The sequence below is a fragment of the Bubalus kerabau genome, chromosome X (genome assembly GCF_029407905.1).
Source record: "Bubalus kerabau isolate K-KA32 ecotype Philippines breed swamp buffalo chromosome X, PCC_UOA_SB_1v2, whole genome shotgun sequence".
NCBI lineage: Eukaryota > Metazoa > Chordata > Mammalia > Artiodactyla > Bovidae > Bubalus > Bubalus kerabau.
In genome coordinates, this window is record NC_073647.1 from 27445031 (window position 1) to 27457189 (window position 12159).

Consider the following 12159-nt stretch of genomic DNA (forward strand, 5'->3'; position numbering starts at 1 on the left):
TCATCTACAAAGATTAAAACAAGTAAATGAACTCTCTAACAGTTAATTACTAGCAAAATTATTTGATTTACCTGTACGTGTTTAGAAAAGGCAATCTACTTGATTATCTAAGCCATTCACTTATTAGAAGCCTATAAGAACCAAATAATAGCTTATCCCTATAAGTGGTAAATGCATGTATGTATATACTATTTTCATAGGCTTCCTTGCACCTGCTGAAGAAAAGGGTGAATTATTTGTGAGTTTGATGCTAGTATAAAGTTCATATTCACTGCAAAATTGGGAAATTCAGCCCAGATTTTCATCATCCTATACTGTACTATATTACTACTATGTTTAATTATTGTACAATAATCTCTATCATGACTCCTGCCTTCTGCAATACAATCTGCACATGACCAAGGATGCTTAAAAAAAACAATTCCTATTTCTCAGGATTGAAGAATGAGTTCAGTATTTATATTAAAAGTAACAAAGTAAACAACAGCAAGAAGAAAAGAGAGAGAAAAGGGGAATCTAAGATACTCTACCTTGTGTAGGTGAAAAAAATGGTGCTCTAGATCTGACCAAATTGTCAGAAGCAGGTACTACAAATGGAATCGGCCTCACATGTTTATCTGTCCGGTTTCTGAAACCGGCCTGTTGGTTCTCAAATATACTTCGGATGTTTTCAAGCTTGAGTTGGATGGTCTGCATTTGAACCTGCAGGTTACATAAGAAATCTGTGAAATATTTTCTGAAATGGGGGTCATTACAAATCCTATTACATTTCTCAGTCTCAGACAGATACAAAATTAATTTAGACTTTAATATATAACTAGAAGAAATTTAGGAAAGTAATGGGGAACAGATTAAGGCATTATTTCACATGGTTACAAAACCAGAAGGTCTCAACCAAAACAACTTGAAGAAGAAATTTATCAAGCAATCATCAAATAAGTCAGTCACTGAATAGGTGATTTACCTTTCATTGGCTGAAAGGGGATAACAGCTAGAAAAGAGGGCGTGTTGAGCACAAGAAAGCTACCAAGTTAAGCGCTGTCACAGTAGTTTGTTATGTTTTAGCCTGCAGGACATTCTACAGTTCACCATGTTATACTGGGTTGGTCAAAAAGTTCGTTTGGGTTTTTCTGTAAGATGGTATGGAAAAACTGGAATGAACTTTTTGTCTAACTCAGTAAAAGGCTCCTTAGAGGCATTGATGGATAATGTACCCTTCTGGCCCTCCTACATGATTTGAGGCAGCAAGAGTTAGGCTTCGTGGCTTCTAGAGTCACTTGGTTAACGCCAAGGCTATGTTTCTGATCTTCTGCGGCATGCCCCTAAGATCTGAAGCTAAACATGGATTTAGATACTATTCTAAACTTTAGAGTCAATGAGACACTTTAGCAGCAAATAACAACACAGATGCTCTTCTCTGTACTGTGGAGAGAGAGCTTGATGGCACCTGCAAGCGGGTGGTGCTGAACTAACCTAAGCTCTCTACCCTGCCAACACAAGTTTCTACTGCTCCCCATTCCCCAGGTAGACCCATATCCTTCCTTTATCACTTTATCCTCAAACTGAGTGGGAAAGCTGGATCTGTGTCTACACAGCATCTTCTGGTGGTCACTGCAGCAGGAAGGAAAGATGTTTGGTGTAGACTGTTCTTGATATGGGCCCAATATCCTATGACAGCTTTGGACATTTCTCGAAGGATGCACAAGAAAATATATGTGAAAGCTGCTAGTAAGTGAAAAGAGTTTAAAAGTAATGCAGTCATAGGACTTCCCTGGTGATTCAGTGGTTAAGATTCTGTACTCCCACTGCAGGGTACATAGGTTCAATACCCAGTGGAAGAACTAAGATGTCACATGCCAAAAAAAAAAATGTTTTTAATTAAAAATCATTCAAAGCTCAAAAAGGAAATTCAGTTCAGTTTGGTTCACTCAGTCGTGTCTGCCTCTTTGCAACCTCATGGACTACAGCATGCTAGGTTTCCCTGTCCATCACCAACTCCTGGAGCTTGCTCAAACTCATGTCCATTGAATCGGTGATGCCATCCAACCATCTCATTCTCTGTCATCTCCTTCTCCTGTCTTCAATCTTTCCCAGCATCAGGGTCTTTTCCAATGAGTCAGCTCTTCCCATTATGTGGCTGAAGTATTGGAGCCTCAGCTTAAGTATCAATCCTTCCAATGAATATTCAGGACTGATTTCCTTTAGGATTGACTGGCTTGATCTCCTTGCAGTCCAAGGGACTTGCAAGAGTCTTCTCCAACACCACAGTTCAAAAGCATCAATTCTTCAGTGCTCAACTTTCTTTATGGTCCAACTCGCACATCCATACATCACTACTGGAAAAACCATAGCTTTGCCTAGACAGTTCTTTGAGGGTAAAGGATTGTCTCTGCTTTTTAATATGCTGTCTAGGTTTGTCATAACTTTTCTCCTAAGGAGCAAGCGTCTTTTAATTTCATGGCTGCAGTCACTATCTGCAGTGATTTTGAAGCGCAAGACAATAGTCTGTCACTGTTTCCATTGTTTCCCCATATATTTGCCACGAAGTGATGGGACCGGATGCCATGATCTTCATTTTTGGAATGTTGAGTTTGAAGCCAGCTTTTTCACTCTCCTCTTTCACTTTCATCAAGAGGCTCTTTAGTTCTTCTTTGCTTTCCGTCATAAGGGTGGTGTCATCTGCATATCTGAGGTTATTGATATTTCTGCCTGCAATCTTGATTCCAGCTTGTGCTTCATCCAGTCCAGTATTTCGCATGATGTACTCTGCATATAAGTTAAATAAGCAAGATGACAATATATAGCCTTGACGTACTCCTTTCCCAATTTGAAACCAGGCCATTGTTCCACGTCTGGTTCTAACTGTTGCCTCTTGACCTGCATACACATTTCTCAGGAATCAGGTAAGATGGCCTGGTATTCCCATCTCTTTAAGAATTTTCCAGTTTGTTGTGATCCACGGAGTCAAAGGCTTTAGCATAGTCAATGAAGCAGAAGTAGATGTTTTTCTGGAATTCTCTTGCTTTTTCTATGATCCAATGATGTTGGCAATTTGATCTCTGGTTCCTCTGCCTTTTCTAAATCCAGCTTGAACATTTGGAAATTCTCAGTTTATGTACTGCTGAAGCCCAGCTTGGAGAATTTTGAACATTACTTTGCTAGTGTGTGAGATGAGTGAGATTATGCAGTAGTTTGAACATTCTTTGGCATTGTATTTCTTTGGGATTGGAATGAAAACCGACCTTTTCCAGTCCCATGGCCACTGCTGAGTTTTCCAAATTTGCTGGCATATTGAGTGCAGCACTTTCACAGCATCTTAGGATTTGAAATAGCTCAACTGGAATTCCATCACCTCCACTAGCTTTGTTCATAGTGATGCTTCCTAAGGCCCATTTGACTTCACATTCCAGGATGTCTGGCTCTAGATGAGTGACCATACCATCATGGTTATCTGGGTCATGAAGATCTTTTCTGTATAGTTCTTCTGTGTATTCTTGCTACCTCTTCTTTATATCTTCTGCTTCTGTTCGGTCCATACCATTTCTGTCCTTTATTGTGCCCATCTTTGCATGAAATGTTCCCTTGGTGTCTCGAATTTTCTTGAAGAGATCTCTAGTCTTTCCCATTCTCTTGTTTTCCTCTCTTTACATTGATCACTTAGGAAGGCTTTCTTATTTCTCCTTCTAATCTCTGTAACTCGGCATTCAGATGGATATATCTTTCTTTTTCTCCCTTGCCTTTCACTTCTCTTCTTTTCTCAGCTATCTGTAAGGCCTCCTAAGACAACCATTTTGCCTTTCTGCATTTCTTCTTCTTGGGGATGGTTTTGAACCCCACCTCCTGTACAATGTCATGAACCTCTGTCCATAGTTCTTTAGGTGCTCTATTTATCAGATATAATCCCTTGAATCTATTTCTCACTTCTACTGTATAATAGTAAGAGATTTGATTTAGATCATACCTGAATGGTCTAGTGGTTTCCCCTACTTTCTTCAGTTTAAGTCTGAATTTGGCAATAAGGAGTTCATGATCTGAGCCACAGTCAGCGCCTGGTCTTGTTTTTGCTGACTGTATAGAGCTTCTCCATCTTCAGCTGCAAAGAATGTAATCAATCTGATTTCAGTGTTGACCATATGGTAATGTCCTTGTGTAGAGTTGTCTCTTGTGTTATTGGAAGAGGTTGTTTGCTATGACCAGTGTGTTCTCTTGACAGACTCTGTTAGCCTTTGCCCTGCTTCATTTTGTATTCGAAGGCCAATCTTGCCTGTTACTCCAGGTATCTCTTGACTTCCTTCTTTTGCATTCCAATCCCCTATGATGATAAGGACATCTTTCATTTCATGTTAGTTCTGGAAGGTCTTGTAGGTCTTCATAGATCTGATCAATTTCATCTTCTACAGCATCAGTGGTTGGGGCATAGACTTGGATTACTGTGATATTGAATGGTTTGCCTTGGAAATGAACTGAGATCATTCTGTCATTTTTGAGAGTGCACCCAAGTACTGCATTTTGGACTCTTTTGTTGACCACGAAGGCTACTCTATTTCTTCCAAGGGATCCTTGCCCACAGTAGTAGATATAATAGTCATCTGAATTAAATTCACCCATTCCAGTCCATTTTAGTTAACTGATTACTAAAATGTCAATGTTCACTCTTGCTATCTCCTGTTTGAGCACTTCCAATTTACCTTGATTCATGGACCTAACATTCCAGGTGGGAAATTACTCTTCATTATAAGGCAAATATAAATATTAGGATTCTTTGACACGTAACAGTGGCTCTGATATAACCCCAATCGTTAAGAGAACTCGGTAATTGCAACGTGATGTAAAGTTACCTGTAAAGCAGTAAAACTCTTATCAACACTAACACAATCATAGCTTTTAAAAATTTGTTTCCATGCCCCCCCACCCCAAGTCTCTTACCTTGAGTTCAGGAGATAAAATGATACCAAATTCATACTGTAGGGTTTCAGGATCATAATTTATAAAGGGTAGAGCCATTTCAAGAAAATTTTCAATGTCTTGGAGGGCCTTCTGTGCATCTTCTTTAGACTGAAACTTGTCTATTTCTTGATTAGCCAGAAGGCACTCTCCTTCATCACAGCACTGTCGAGCCTGGTAAGCAAATCCCACACACACACAAACCATGAATGAATAAATGAGAAATCTGTTTGTCCCTTAGGAGAGTATTTATCAGCCCTGGCTGCTATGAATCAGAGTTGTTTTCAGAGCTGTTAAAAAGAAAAAAAAAATCTCTACTCCCAGAAATTCTGATTCAGTAGCTCTGGGCTGTAAGCCAGGCTCCATAGGTATTTCTTTCTTTCTTTCTTTTTTTTTTTTTTTTTTGAAATATAGCTGATTTACAATGTTGTACTAATTTCTGCTGCATAGAAAAGTGATTCAAGTGATTCAGTTATATATATACATATTTACTCTTTTTTATATCCTTTTCCATTACGGTTTATCACAGGATATTGAATATAGTTCCCTGTGGTATAGAGTAGAATTTTGTTGTTTATCCATCCTGTATGTAATAGTTTGCATCTGCTCACCCCAATCTCCTATTCCATTCCTCCCTGACGAACCTCCCCCTTGGCAACCAGAAATCCCTTCTCTATATCTCCACAGGTACTTCAGAGGCACGGCCAAGGCTGAGAAGCCCTGCACTCATTTCATAACAAGGAATTCATTCTGAAGCAGGAGTCTGACCATTCTCGCAACACCAGCTGCACATTTTTTCCCAAAAATCAATAACTGAAATATGAAATTCTTTGCAAAATCTCAAGTGTAATAAAAATGCATGATGATCACCTAGCACAAAGAAAAAGTTTCCTTGCCACAGAAGATGTACAGATTAGAATGCTCATGCTCAGATCCAATGCCTATATGTGATACCCCTATTTTACATTCCACTGCCATGATCAAAACTTCTCTTCACTGCCTAATCATCAAAGGGGTCAGACTCTATTTCATGGAGGAACAGTTTCTAATCACTGTTTGTTGTTAGAACAGTTTCTAATCACTGTTGTTCACAGTTACATTGCTATAACTATGAAATGTGGAATGAGAGTCAGGCTTGAGCAAAATGGCCCCCATGGTTTTTCAAAGTGTTCTAACTGCAAACTATCACCAGAGCAGAGGCTTCAGAGATGAACCTAAAATAGAGGGAGCCATCACCACCATCATGCTCATATTCAGAACAGGGGCCAAAATCCTTATGGTCCTTAATCTTGGACCGGCCGTGAATACTGCAAAGTGGACGAATGAAATAGGCATAATCAAACTCAGTTCTTCAGACTTCTTACAAATCTAATTTCAAAGCTATGCCAAACCCTGGCCTTATAGCCTCTGAGAAGGACTCAGGTAGAAAAAAAAATGTAATTTCTCTTTCAGAAATGCACCATGTCCCGTGACGTTACCTGCTGTAGGAGTTTATGCATTTTAAAGGTCCTGTTGAGCTGTATCTGTTTGGTTCTGATTTCATTTACCAAAATATCAGAAAGGTAACGTAGTTCATTGCACCTCTGACAGATCAAATCCAGGGCATAATGGTGACTTGCTGCGAGCCTGTGTCCATGTATTATTACGAACCGGGCCTTTGCTAACAGGTCCTGATTTTAAGAAAGAAGGAAAATAATAACTGCAAGATCTCCATCTGAATAGAGGGGGAGAAAACGTAATTAAAAAGGAAATTGGTTGAGCCAGAGAGAGATATTGCCAAGTATATGGTTTGATGTCATACTTCTGCCAGCTGCAAAAAAGCTTCCAGTTAGTCATTAGCTATACGTGCATGCGCATGCTAAGTTGCTTCAGTCGTGTCTGACTCTTTGCGAGCCCATGGACTGTAGCCCACCATGCTCCTCTATCCATGGGATTCTCCAGGCAAGAATACTGGAGTGAGTTGCTATGCCCTCCTTCAGGGGATCTTTCCGACCCAGGGATTGAACCTGCATCTCTTATGTCTCCTGCATCAGCAGGCAGGTCATTTACCACTAGCGCCACCTGAAAAGCCTAATGTCATTAGCTATGGCAGCGGTGTTATCGGAAGCTCATGCACTTCTGGTCACAGAAACAGAAAATTAACCAGCCCACCCAGAAGGTGGATGAGATTTGCTCCTCCTGGGAGGTACAGATTTAGAACAGGACAAAATATAATCAATGAGATGCAAACCAGCCAAGTGAAAGCTAAGGGATTTCATATCACCTCAGCCATGGAAATCCTATTAGATCTAGTTGGCATCTACTTGAGGACTTGACAGCTCAGACAGTAAAGCATCTGCCTGCAATGCAGAAGACCCGGGTTCAATCCCTGGGTCGGGAAGATCCCCTGGAGAAGGAAATGGCAGTTTCCTTCTGGCCGACTCCAGTATTCTTGCCTGGAAAATCCCATGGATGGAGCCTGGTAGGCTACAGTCCATGGGGTCACAAAGAGTCGGACACGATTGACCAACTTCACTTTTTTGAGGACTTGGACTTGACAGATTTGAAGAGACCGCCACAGGGTTTCCCTGTCAAAAAGCAACTCAAAGCTTAGTCTTCATTCTAACTACTGACTGTCTCAACCCAGTGTTGTGACTGAAACATAAAATTTACCATCTTATCCATTTTGAAGTGTACAGTTAAGCAGTGTTGAGTGTAGTCACATTGTTTTGCAAGATGAAAAAGATCTGGAGATGTGTTACACAATAATGCAGATACACTCAATACTGTTGAACCATACACTTCAAAATGGTTAAGCTGGTGAATTATATTTTGAGTGTCTTACCACAATTAAAACTAAAAATTATTCAAAACAAAACACAACAAAATGAAAACAAACAGAACAAAAACAGACAAAAAATTTGAAGCTCTGAAGCCAGTTTGCCTTCTCTTTTTCTCCAAAGCAAAGAGATCTGGAGCTTGCCCCATGATCACAAAGATCTATGAGTAAAATTCCAGAACTGGACACCACAACCGCTGCCTCTCAATTTTGTTTTTAGATGCTTATGGTACTGAGAAATCAATTTATTTGTTGAGAATACACCTTAAAAGGGCTTCCCTGGTGGCTCAGCTGGTAAAGAATCTGCCTGTCATGCAGGAGACCTGGGTTTGATCCCTGGGTTGGGAAGGTCCCTTGGAGAAGGGAACGGCTACCCACTCCAGTATTCTGGCCTGGAGAATTCCATGGACTGTAGAGTCCATGGGGTCACAGAGAGTCAGACATGACTGAGCTACTTTCACTTTTTCACCTTAAAAACAACAGCCTCGCTCTCACATACAAGTCAGGAGAGCAAAGCTAGAATGTGTTGAGTGTAAAGCCTTGAATTCAAGCTTCAAGACCAGCAGAATAAATGACAGCTGGCTCTTGTGAGTATTTATGCTTTATGTCCATATATCCTAGGTACTGTGCTAAGTGTTTTATCCACAGGATCCAAATAATTCCTAATAATCACTCTGCAAAGTAGGTCATCACATCCCCAATTTATAGATAAGGACACAGAGGTTTAGAAAACTTAGTTTACCCAAGGCCACACAGCTGGTAAGGCTAAATAGACCTATCTATATGAATCTGTGTCTGATTCAGTTGCATATACCAAATGATGGTTATTTAAGGAATTATATTTTTAAGGTTTCCATCATTTCCAAATACCAAACAGCATTCTTGATAGACATTTTTCTAGCTTCTTCAAAATGATGTATGCTCTTGTTCCTATGGATGGGCCTGAAACAGTTACAACTATATGAGATGTCTGCAAGGTCATCTCAGGCCCACACTGAACAGAATAGACAAATATTGTTGAGCCAATTATACAGACTGTTGTTACAAGAGACTAGTTATAAGAGTTTATACTACCAAAAGACATCAAAATGTAACTATTATACTCTTTAGAGACACTGCATACCTAAAATATAATCTTACCTGAGAATTTTCATCCAAGTTTTCCAACTTTTTAATTTTTTGTTTCACTTGAGCTATAGTCCCTGTTACATCTGCCAACTCCGCTTGTTGGTTTAGTATAAGTTCAGCTTCACTTACGAGCTAAAAGTAGGGGAGGAGAAAAAGTCTTCAAAACATGCAAATTATTAAGCCTTTTCACCTAATAATCAAACTTTGTAGTAAATGCTATTAATTAAGAACCTCAACATGGAAAAATCACACATATGGAAAATGTTTTCAGCTATCTTATTCACAGAAATCAATATAATCTGTTAAAATTTAACCTGCTAGACATCAGTGTGCACTGATGATTTATAAAAGATCACAATGTACATGTGAAGGCATTTGTATGTGGACATGTATAGAGGTATACATACGTGCATATACATGCACATATATTCCCTAGCTGTATGGTGAGTGGCTCTAGAAACAAAGACCCTTCAGTAGCAATGAGCACATCTAATACCCAGACCTTGGTTTTGAAAATCATTTTCCAGAAAAAGAAATTGGGGCTTCATAGGAAATTGGCTGATTTCAGGGCTGAGGCAGAACAGGAATAAGATAAGCTTGGAACATCTCTTTATGCCAGAAAGTAAAGAACTGATAAAAATGTTTGGGCATGTCACAAGGACACAACAGCCAGGTGCAAACAACAGAACAGTCAAGAACATTAATGAATTAAAAGCTAGGAAGCCCTAAGCCCAATAAGTAGATAAATATTGTACTAAAGGGTATTTTTGACAGACATTTTTCTAGCGTCTTCAAAATGACTTGTGCTCTTGTTCCTATTGGTGGGCCTAAAACAGCTACAACCTCATGACTTATCTACACAAAAAATCAGCATTTCACAACTATCATAGTAAAGATTGGTTGGAGCAAGAATCATCAACTGATGATACACTGATGAAGAATTTTTGATGAGGAGCAAGATAATTGCATGGCCTTAAATTTTCTCCCCACATATTGGGTTGGCCGAAAAGTTCATTCGGGTTTTTCCATAACATCTTCCAGGAAAACCTCAATGAACCTTTGGCCAACCCGATATTTCCGATCAGTTGCAAGGGCAGGCGGGGGTGGTGGGGGGAAGTACCTGTAGTATGGAGAAATTCAACAGCACCCTGACAGGGTGACCAAAACCCTCCAAAGGACACATCACATATGCGGTATTCTTGCTGGTCATATACAGGTTAATCCAATCATGAGACAATGTCAGACATACTCAAAATGGTGAACATTTTATTTTAAAAATGACTGTATTTTTCCAAAATGTCAGTGTCATAAAAGACAAAGAAAGGCTACAAAAGCATTAGAGATTAAAGGAGACTAAAGACACATGACAACTTAATGCAATACCTGACCCTCTAGACTGGATCCTGTGCTGAGGCAGGAAAATAATATAAAGGACATGATTGAGTCAATTGAGAAAATTGGAATGCTGATTGCAGATAATAGAAAAGTACTACATTATTCATAAACGTAAAAAATATGGCCACTGTACTGTGATTATGCAAGAAAATATTCCTATTTTGTGTGTTCAAGAGGATCTCAAGTTTGAGAATATTCAAGTTTTTTCTTACAAGTTTAAATTCCCACATATGCTTTTATTTAGTTAAATGCCTAAATATTCAGAACCTATCTGCTATGAACCTATCAGAGCCTATGTCACTATGAGAGACAGATTGCGTCAGTGAGATTTGGACTCATGACAAACAATAATAGTCATCAGAGGCAACAATGACTTCACAGAACAGACTATAACCACAGGATGACAATGCAACCTGGAGGCAAATTAACATATAAGTAGAGGCACAATGGGTTTGTTCAGGAAAAGTAATGTTGCTGCATGTGTTTGGTTGGAGAGGAGGGACAGACATCAATATCTGGAAGGCCCAAGAGCAATCTGACCTATTCTTTCATTTTTTTTAATATAAATTTATTTATTTTAATTAGAGGCTAATTCCTTTACAATATTGTATTGGTTTTGTCATACATCAACATGAATCCACCACGGGTGTACACGTGTTCCCCATCCTGAACCCTCCCTCCCCATACCATCCCTCTGGGTCATCCCAGTGCACCAGCCCCGAGCATCCTGTATCATGCATCGAACCTGGACTGATGATTTATTTCACATATGATATTATACATGTTTCAATGCCATTCTCCCATATCATCCCACCCTCTCCCTCTCCCACAGAGTCCAAAAGACTGTTCTATACCTATTCTTTCTTTAAGAAAAGTTTTACCGAGAGCCTGACACTTCAAAATCTGAATCACCAGAGGGAAAAGGTTGGTAATAACTGAGCCCTGGGTCCCCTCCCCTAACTGATTTGGCTAGAACAAATGGAATACTAGGCAAGTCAGCCACTCATGGGCAGAAACAGGCTGACCACATGTAAGAGAGAGAAGTGACTTTTCCTTGGATCCCCGGGAAAATACTATGACAGAGACTGGTAGAAGCATGGAGGCTGACTATAAAGGGAAAGGAAAATGAAGCTATGTCTCTTGACCATATAGGATGGATTTTCCAGAAGGACAGAACCATAATATACTTATAACCTTTTAAATAATGTATAATTAAACACAATTTAATCTCATCCATCAGGCTTTTTTATAGAAATAAGTCGCTGAATCAGAAAAAAATGTTTTGTTAGATCATATTAAATATGGTCAGCATAGGTAGATGGTAGTTTAAAAATCATGAAGGAAGTTAGTATTATTCCCTTGGTAGATTTCCCATAGTCTGAAAGTATTTTACATCTAAAATACATTTGAATATCAAACATCAATGCAGACAGCAACTTTACCGCTGTCATCTACGTTAGCCCCTTAAGTGCTTTCCCATAAGAAATGAGCCTGAGCCACAGAAGTATAAGTGTTGGCATTTTCATAGCTGTTTTCTTCATTATAAGTCAAAGTGCACTCACACTTGCCTCCTTTTCACCTCTCTGGGGGTATACATGGGCATCCTGCATCTTGTGAGACTGTGTTTCTGATGATCAAGGAGTAAGAACCTCCAGCATAACAAAAGAAACTGTACCCAAGAAAAGTTTTAACTGACCTCTTGAAAATCCTGCTCAAACTTCCAGAGTTGCAAATACTGCTCCATTTTTAGCTGGTGTTTTTCCCAAAATCCATCAAAAGCTATTTCCATATCATGTACTTGAGTCAGCAATCTTAACAAAGCAAAATCATCATTAAACCAATGATTTGTATTGCAGGTAGGTAGATAACCCTGC

At 39.3% G+C, this 12159-nt stretch overlaps 1 protein-coding gene across 5 annotated transcripts in view; it reads right to left on the minus strand.

The window, feature by feature from the left end:
- MCF2 (MCF.2 cell line derived transforming sequence) overlaps window positions 1-12159 on the minus strand; it is a 67844-nt gene that overhangs the window by 42112 nt on the left and 13573 nt on the right. For all 5 annotated transcript variants that reach the window (XM_055563536.1, XM_055563535.1, XM_055563533.1 and 2 more), the window contains 5 exons: window positions 11982-12096; window positions 8903-9022; window positions 6423-6614; window positions 4927-5118; window positions 531-702 (listed from right to left, as the gene is read on the minus strand). In XM_055563536.1, the coding sequence (XP_055419511.1) occupies window positions 531-702; window positions 4927-5118; window positions 6423-6614; window positions 8903-9022; window positions 11982-12096 (791 nt within the window). The remainder of the gene's footprint in view (window positions 1-530; window positions 703-4926; window positions 5119-6422; window positions 6615-8902; window positions 9023-11981; window positions 12097-12159) is intronic.